The sequence below is a fragment of the Rhea americana genome, unplaced genomic scaffold (genome assembly GCF_003343005.1).
Source record: "Rhea americana isolate MKP2758 unplaced genomic scaffold, rheAme1 scaffold_21, whole genome shotgun sequence".
Taxonomy (NCBI): domain Eukaryota; kingdom Metazoa; phylum Chordata; class Aves; order Rheiformes; family Rheidae; genus Rhea; species Rhea americana.
Genome location: NW_028186258.1, coordinates 1,758,628 through 1,767,749, shown reverse-complemented (window position 1 = coordinate 1,767,749; position 9,122 = coordinate 1,758,628). Strand labels below are relative to the sequence as shown.

The 9,122-nt window shown below is 49.6% G+C and overlaps 1 protein-coding gene across 1 annotated transcript; it reads left to right on the top strand.

Moving 5' to 3' along the window:
• Positions 1-66: 66 nt before the first annotated feature.
• Positions 67-8,683, top strand: TSEN54 (tRNA splicing endonuclease subunit 54). Its single transcript, XM_085304522.1, has 10 exons — positions 67-301; positions 835-898; positions 1,042-1,125; positions 2,923-3,021; positions 3,320-3,372; positions 3,722-3,820; positions 5,159-5,808; positions 6,426-6,486; positions 7,137-7,253; positions 8,425-8,683. The coding sequence occupies exons 3-10, from the start codon at positions 1,060-1,062 to the stop codon at positions 8,573-8,575; spliced, it is 1,296 nt and encodes a 431-aa protein (XP_085160648.1). The 5' UTR covers positions 67-301; positions 835-898; positions 1,042-1,059; the 3' UTR covers positions 8,576-8,683.
• The last annotated feature ends 439 nt before the right edge of the window (positions 8,684-9,122 follow it).

The window sequence follows — 9,122 nt, the reverse complement described above, 5'->3', positions numbered from 1 at the left end:
CACAGGCTCGCGTTGGCTCCGGTCCAGCCGCGCTGCCGGTCTCGGGGGGTTATCGGGTCCCGGGAGACGTTCGCACGTTGCCTCTCAGTGCGCGCTTTTCCTCCGTTCTGCCCGTTTTTTTCCCCCCACTAATAACTGCTTTCTCTGTCCGCACCGCTCAGTAGCGATAAAAACATTCGCACGTCGCGCAGACTCCCGCTGCAGGGGCCGTTAGGACGCCGCTTTGGGAACAGGGACCTCCAGCAGGCAGGACAGACAGGCTGGACTGTCCCTTCCTCTGATCCCTAGTGGATTTGTTTGAGTACGTCCGTAACTGCACGTTTGGAGCAGCACTGGGAATTGTGGTGCTGACCAAGGATTTGGAGCAATCCCGCAGCAGACCCCACCGGTCTCTCCTGTTTCTTTGACCCAGCCACCAAAAATGCACATCTACCTTCTTGCAAAGTCGCCCTGTGTTTGCTCCGTGCTAGTAAATTCTCCCTACGAGAGTCTGTGCTTTGCTTTGTGGGCGGGATACAGCAGTTTGAGACTGTCCTGGGAGCATCTGAACAATTTTGTACAATATATCGTTAGGACCACGCGTCTCCAGCAGGCCTCTGTGTCTGTGGGCAGATGTTTGTGGTGCTGGTTTAAGACGCTGTTAACTAGTTGATGATGATAAAATCTTCAGCGAATCCTGCCAGATCTGGAGGACGAGGATTTTCTGAGGCCTTGCCCTGTAAAATTCCAGCTGGAGGTTTGCTGCCTTTTGACACCTTCCTGAGCTTGTTGCATTGCTAGCACAGGGGATGGTTGTGTTACTGGTGATAACAAGGAAATCTTTAACCTTTTCAGGGGCAACCTGGTGAAAGCTGAGTGGAAGCCAGGACGGGGCATCGTGGAGCTGCAGTCCCCTGCGGTGAGTCTGGTGCAGGATGTCCTCAATACCCTTGTCTCCTGCTGCTGATTGCAGACTCCTTAATCTGCTCCTTAAATAGGAGAGAGCCTGGCTGTCAGCAAGGAATGTCCAAAGCCCATCGTGAATTTGTGCTTTTGTTCCAGGGGAAGTTCTGGCACACCATGGGGTTCACAGAGCATGGCAAACAGTGTCTGCTGCCTGAGGAAGCCCTGTACCTGCTGGAGTGTGTAAGAAGGATGCGTGTGCACGGACGGGGGCCTTGGGGCCTTCCTGAGTAACTGAAGGGGCTGTGGTAGATGAACATTTTTAGACTGAAGTCCGGAATCACTTGACAGATGTTGGTTGCTCCTGCAATTTCAGCAGCTGATAAACACCTGGTTCTCAAGGGGTTGTCTCTTTTAGCCTGGCTGCCGATGGAACTGTTTCTCTACAGGCTCATTTGTAGTACTTCAAAGTGCTCTTTTGTGCTGTTGACCCTGGATGTTAGTTAGATCTGTGGCCAGTTTACCCAGCTGGCGTCAAGTTAAACCTACTCCTATGTCATCGTGACAACAGAGTCTAGGAGGGAGTTTGGATGACTTGAATTTGTTTACAATAACAGTAGAAAGTCAGCACTTTTATCAGACTGAAGAGGTGTAAGGAATGTACTTGCCAAGCTTCCTGCTGAGATTTTTCTCCCTGCCTGCTAAGGGTGATAAAACACAGGCATTTATATATCAGTTACTTGTTTACCCAAATCTGCGTACTGGGCCTTGAACTTCCACAGTGTTTTGAGAATTTCTGAAAACCAGATCAAACCACTATTTTCGCATCCCGTGCAGGGGTTTATTGGAAAAGATTTGACACCAAGAAATCTTTTTCCTCAGATATGGTATACTGGTAATTACGACATATGACACTGGTCAGTGCCTGCTCTGTTATAAGTTGATTTTTCTCCCTTATCCAATGTATTTTACATATTCTGCAGTAACAAGGTTCACAAGTTCATTAGCACTCTGTTTTTCTGTACTTCTCTAAGCTGACAGGAATTAGTAAAGCTACTGTGGCTGAGAGGCAAACGAGACCAAGTTGTTCCTCAGTGTTCCTCTGCTTGGAGAAATGCTGTTTAGGGCTGAAGTTAGTTTTCTTGGCCGTGAAGTGGTTTATGTCTCGCCGCAGACAGCTATCATCAGCTGAATAGGTGCACCAAAGTAAAGGGGAGCTTGTTTTCCCTCAGCAAAATTTAATCAGATTACAAGCAGCTGGTACCTTTCCCTAAGTCCTCCTTGCAAAGGCAGGGCTTTTTGCCTCTGGTAGTTTGACTAGCAATAGATCATAAACAAATTGACTTGAAAATAAAACTGTTTCCTCGGTTGCCAAGTACAAAATCACTCCCCAGAAGCAGAGAAGAGCAGTTGGATGCCTTTGGCCCATCCCATGGGAGAGGTGTGGTCCTAAGGCTTTGTTATTTTGTATGTGTTTTATGAGTAAACATGTACTTAAAAAAAGTAAAAGGAAAGAGAGGCGTAGCCTAAAACTGTCTCCGGGAGGTTAGCTGTTACTGCGTGGGGGGAACCTGCCCTCGGATTGCTTATGCTGCAGGAAGTGTTTCTGAGGAGCCAGCCTAAATGCTGTCATCAGTTCTGTTGCTCCAGCTCTCTGTTATGCTAATGTTAAATTTTTCTGTATCTGTGCTGTGTCCTGAGTGATAGAAATCATCAAAGTTAAAGGAAGTGATCTCTCAGAGCAATGATTATTTTATCATCCAAACAGATCTAGGGGTACAGCTGAGGGGGCAGTGGCAAGGCAGGAGCTAACAGCTGTGGGTGGGAACGTTTTTCAGGGCTTTACAGCTAAAACCAGGGTGTCAGAGTGAATGCTTTTTACTGACTTTTCTGCTAAAACCACAATATCAAGAACTCTGCATGTGAGGGGGCGATAGGCATGGATATCATGTGCTGATAGCAGCTGTCAGGGCCAATGGGAAGGAACTGGGGTGAGCTTGTGCACGCTGGTTCCCTAAACACCGTGCTTTTGCCCTTCAGGGCTCTGTTCAGCTCTTTTACAGAGATCTGCCCTTGTCAATCCAGGAAGCCTATGAGATCCTGCTGTCCCAGGAGGCAATGAGCCTGCCGCACTACCAGGTGTGTGGGGAGCTCCCACGGGAGGGTGACGGCCCAGCCACTGCCTCGTGCCCCCTTCCAGTGGCTGAGGGCAGGATAGGACAGTAAAACTCAGAATGACTCTGCTTCCCTCCCATTCTCGGTAACCTTCTTTTGTAAGATTGGTTCGTGTTTCCTCACCTTTGTTTCTGGGCCCAAACCCTCGGGATTTCTCCTCGGCTGGTGCCACACCATGTTTACCCAGTTGCAGCAGCTGTGCTAAAGTAAACTGTTTGGTTTAGGGTAGTCTTTTAACCTTCTCACTTTTCTTTGCTCTAAGGTATTCAGCCACTTGAAGCAACTGGGTTATGTTGTACTGAGATTCAACCCCAGGTAACTGACTTTTCTTTTCCATGCTGCTTTCTTCTTTTGGAAGACCCTCAGCACCTCTTTGCCCACTGTATGGCCCCAACAGAAGGGCAGAGAAGAGGACTGAGGAAACCTTGCATTTCACCTTTTGGGAGGATTAAAGGCTCAAAGTGGCCTTCCACCCTTGTTACTCCCTCTTGAGGCGGTGATTAGGAACATGAAATGGGGCATAACTTGAGGACCATCCTGGTTCTGCTTATGGATTTTCTGTGCCTAGAAAAAAGATTTTACTGCTGTACTCTGGGGGCTGAAGAGAAGGGCAGCTTTGCCACCCCATCCTGCCCTCAGCTCCTGTGTCACTGTCTCCCTGCAGCACTGTCCTGTCTCCCTACGAGAGGCAGCTGAACCTGGAGAGTCATTGCCAGAGCTCTGGGAAACACCATCGCAAAAGGAGGAGGAGTTCCAGCCCTCGGTGAGGATATGTCCCCTGATGTGCTCTCGTAGACTAACCCTTTGCCTTGCCCACGTGGAAAACTTGCCATGTGCTGCTTGTTTCAAAAGAGGAAACAAATAAAATCCCAGTCTTGACCATTTGCCCCCTGCAAGCTGCAGGAGTTCTGGAGCTGAAATCTGGCCATCCCACACCATGTCATGTAGCTGAAAGGCTCCTGGAGGCAGTATCCAGGTGGTCAGAAGAGCAGGATCAATTCATAGCACAGCTGCTGTGATGAAGAGCTGCCTTCTGCCCATGCTCCTGAAGCCCTTTTCCATCCGCTCCCAGGCCTTAGCCCAGTGCTCTTCCTGAACTCTTTGCAAGTCAGCCCTTTTGTCACATCTGTAGTTCACGTGGGGCTAACAGGGGCAAGCTGCCCTTGTGCTTCCCATCTGCAGTGATGAGATGCCAAAATATAAGGGGAGAGAGGTCAGTGCAGTGCAGAAGAAACATGGCATTTTTTTTTTGGAGAGAGAGTGTGGACACTGCAGTGCCCATCCTTCTGTTGTGCACCCCCCTGATGCTGCTGTCGTGCTAGGACTGTACCGCAGAGAGCGTAGTGGGGTCCTGGTCTTTGCACACAGCCTCTAGAAGCTGCCAAAATGCAAATAGGTGCTGGCATAACTATTAATTTTGCTAATAATTATGACAGTTTCCAGTAGGTGGCATCATCCTTTAAGAAACGGGGAGGGAGAGACTGAACTTCAGGTCTCCTCTTAACAAGTAAGTTGGTGCCCAAGGAGTTAGAGTGGAGTTTTAGGAGCTAGGAGATAAAAACTACTGGTTTAAGAGCTGTCCTGTCTTTTTGGGGAGCCAGGGACTGAAACTTGCTCCTGTAAGAGGTGCTGGCAGGGTGTTTTTTGCCTAGTCTGTGCTCATTCCTGAGGCCTGTCCCATTCAGCTGGTGCCCGTCACGTTCACGTAGAAGCACTCAGAGCAGCGTATGGGCTGCGTGAAGGCTGCAGGGCTGGCTGGGAGCGCTATGGCAGGACTGTACACAAGTCAAGACTGGGATTTTCCCGGGTTTTGAAGCCAAGCCTTGTGCAGGGCTGCTGAGAGTTTATACTGCCTCCTGCACTTTGTGCTTGTCTTTAGCCTGCTTTGTTCCTTCTTGCTTTGTCACACGAGCAAACGCTCTCCTCGCAGCTGAGATGCTGCTGTCAAGGGTTTGCAGAGACCTATGCGGGGTCTTCTGCCACCCTTCCCATCCTTCCTTCAGACTTGGCAGACTCCATCCTTCCTGGTAACGGGAAGGAGGCAGGATATAAAACTCCCACCACAAACCTCTCCCTCTTATGCTGCTGCTTCTCTGTTTAGATCACATGAGAAGAAGCATAAAGTATCTGAGGGCCTTCCAGAAGCTGAAGGGACCTCCGAAAAGGCTGGTGATGGCTGTGGAGACGCCAGCTACCTCCCCGTGGATGAGACCCCTTTGTTAGAGCAGCCAAAGGAGTCAGACGCTGGCAGTGAAGGAGAAGAGTCAGCTCCAGTTCATCCCGATACAGGACAAGATACAGGCCGAGGAAGGGACTCTCCCAGCCCCTCCAGGATTCGGGCTGGAGATCACAGGGAGAGCAGCCCTGGCACCCGTGCGCCCCGCTGGGATTTTACCACCATTGTCTTGCCGAACCTGGCTCCAGATCAGCCGTGCACACGGCTCCCCTCACCTGACAAGGAGCTCCTGCCGGAGAACGTGCCGGGGCGGGAAGTTGATGCTGCTTGCTGGTGCAGACGCATCAATCAGAAGCGGGAAAAGCTGTCACGAAAGGAAAGGGAGCAACAGGAGAGGGAGAGCAGGTACAAGAGCAGTGTCAATGCAGACAGGGAGGTGAGGTGCTGCTCCAACTGGCAGGAGTACAAAGCCCTCCTGAAGCAGAGGAGCCAGCGGAAGGTTTGGAGACGACCACCACATCTCTGGGACCAAGCTGTCACTCCACTTTTGCGGCCGGATGAAGCCACCTCATCAGGTACTGGCTCTGGGAGGAAGAAACGTGTCAAGGATTCTTCCACTCCCTGAAATGACAGTACAGACTAGCAGTGGACAGAAAGATTGCCTTGTACAGCAGCAGAATGGATGATTTGGAGATGCTGAACATCAGTTCAGGGGGAGTGTTTCTTAATCAGGAAAAATCTCATCAGAAGGCTTTGGGCAAACGAAGAACAGAGGAGCCCAGCCACAGAGGAGGGAGAGGGAAGATGGCTTGTCCTATTGCGTTCTCGTGGCGTTTTTTTCTTTTCTCCCCCCCGCTTTTTTTTTTCCCTATAGCCCATCTAAGTGCCAGGATAAGTATGGCTTTGGGAGGTCTTCTGATCTGTTCCTCATGTCATGCTATATTGCAGTCCTTCCTGCTAGGCTATTAGCCATGTGAAATCAAGGCAGGCAAGATGCAAAGCAACTGCAGGGTGTTCTGGCCTGCATGGTGGGAGGAGATGAGGAAACTGAGGTCTTTGAAGTAGCCAGTGGTGACTGTGACGCTGCCAGCCATTGTCGGAGGAGGAAGACTTGTGGGTGGTGGTGAAGTGCTTGGAGGGCCCTGGGAGGGAAATAGTTGGTCTGATCCTTTCTTGTTTCTTCTCCCTCCAGCTGCTGTCCTCCAGCAGATCAGTGTGCTGCAGCCCTCCCACATCCTGGATGGAGCCTCCCGGTTAGTACCCTGCCAGCCAGCTCACAGGGAGAGGGCATGTCTTGTGATGCTCCCTGCTTATGAGGTCTGTGCGATGCTCTCAGCATCAGAGTGAGGCACTGCCTAGTGTCCACGATGGCAAGACAATCCAGTGCTGTGCTCCATGGCCCTCTCACACCTTTAGCAAAGGGGTGGTGTATGTATGAAGCACTGGGTCAGGGAGCCAAGGCATCCCAGGCTGACTGTAACTTTGGGGGTCGCTCTCTTCTCCTGATGTTCCCTGTTTGCACACTGGCCAGGGAGTCTTGTCCAGAGGTTTGGTTGTGTTTCACCTCTGCCTCATCCCTGAAATGTGCTGCCATCCCTGCTGCACAGTGCTTTGCTCCTGTATGTTTTTTGTTTGTGGTACTTCTTGCAAGGAATGCAGGGAGAGGGCGAGTATGGCAGATGTGGGGAAGGGGTGCGGTCTAGTCTGACGTGGGGGTGTGGAGGAAAATCTGGGAAGTAATTAGAACAGTTACAGGGTCAATCATATGTCTGGGGAGTAAAACTTTTAAAAAGGCTTAGGTTAGATAGACTTCAAGAGCTTTCGCTCCCTCCTTCCTCTGCTGTATTTATATCCCACAACACATCAATCACATAAGCACGCTTGTGTGTTCTCCCTCCTGCAGGCTGCAGAAGGACACAGAGGGCATGACGATAGACTTCAATGTGTATCAAGCAGATGCCGTGGCCAAGTTTAAGAAGACGAACCCTGGAAAGCCGTATGTCAGGATGTGTGTACGGAGGTATCCATGGAGTGCTATGATCTCTGTTGAAATGTCCTCATTGCTGTTGTGGAAATGAAGTCCTAATGGTCCGTAAATGATCCGTGATCTTGTAGGCTTTACAGATCATCAGGGTGCCTGCCTTTAGGGTGGTCCTGCCCAGATGTTTCCTTTTCTTTCTGTTCCTCCTTTGTTGGAGTCTGTGGCTGATGATTCCCCCAGCCTTAGCGCTCAGCCCACACTGTTTGGTCATCTGGTTGCTGCCCATGTGAGTATTACTGGAGTTGGGATCAAGCAGCCACAGCTGTGTTTATGCAATGCCTGTGAAGCTCTCACGGAGCCTGGTTTTGCAGAGAGCCATTTGGTAGGTGAATCCTCAGCCAGTGCAGGTCCCTGTGGGTTTATGCAGAGATGTACCTGCCTAGAGGTGACTACAGGCTCAGGGCCATGGGTTTGGTATCTTGATTTTTGTCAGAAGTAATTTTGAGTTGGGCAGAAGCAGAGAGCAGTTACCTGCTTTCTTGTCAGATCCTGAATCTGATACTTAAATTCCACAGGCAGGTGCAAAGTTCGGTTTCTGCCTTTTCTAACTTCGATATTCTAAAACAGTCTGTTCTCAACTCTTTGCAATTTCAATAGAGACAGAGGAAGAAAGGTGGTAATACAGTTTTACAGAAGTCTGTGTTATGAGTGAATAGGATGATTCTTACTACACAAACATTTCCATTTAAGAGTGAGCAGACTCTGTAGAATTAAAGAGAGGTGAGATGTTGATCCCAACAACCTGAAGCTCTTCCTAGCTCAAAAGTATTTAGATTGGATTGGCAACTTGCCAATAGCCCTGTGAGAGGCATCTAATAGGCACAGCGTGGAGCAGTGTACAATTGCCCTTGTTTTCAGCAAAGGATTTGATGCTCCTGGTTCCTGGCGTGCAGCGTGCTCTCTCACTGCTGGCAGCCTCATGCTTTGATGAGAAGTGTGGGGAGGGTCGCTACCAGCTCCTGAGACCAGAAGGTGACCATGGTGATCACTGATTTTCAGGGAGGTCCAGCTATGTGAAGTTTGAGAGCGGCCTGGCTCCTTGCTGTGAATTGTCTAGCAATTGTTCTCTCCCTGGTAATCGAAACTTCCCAGGACACCTGGGTTTATGTATTCTTCTGTGCTTTGAGAACTATTTTTTTTCCCTCTACAGCTTTGACGAGCAGATTCCGTCCCTCCGAGCTTTGAAGCAGGTCACGTATCAGAGTGGGGACGTCCCAGTGGTCTTTGCACTGGTGGACCACGGAGAAATTGCCTTTTATTCCCTAAAGGAATTCAAGCTGCCAGTTGATGTTAATCACTGAAGTTGCTGTCACATGCAGAAGTGATGGGGGGTGAAAGGGAGAGCTTTATTCAAGATTTGCTTTCTTTATTAATGGAATATTATGGAAAATAGAGCCTATGATAACTAACTTTTCGACTTGGTAGTCGACCACTGCAACTGGCTTCACTCAATATTGCAACCAGGCAGTGTGCACAGCTTAGCTGGGCAGTTTTGGGCTGGAATACGCACTGCTTCGTTCTTGAAGCCACTGGTACTCCAGCTTTCTGATGTTATGGACTAGCCTTTCTTTGACTAGACCTGTCATCTTGCTGTCTTGAGGACCTCTAGAAAACACTTGGCTAGTGTCCCTCTTTTCATATGTTAAGAACCAATGTGCTAGGCCAGTCTAAGCAGTTGGAGACTCACTGAGGTCAGCCAGGGGCAGAATAAGCTGCTCAGATCAGTGATGGTGCCCTAAGCGCCTTTCGTTCAGCTGCACCAACAAACGTTGGATCAGATTCAGACATGAAAAAAAGTCACAGCCACAGGAATCAAGTTTCTGGATACCTGAGAGCAGGAAACTCTGG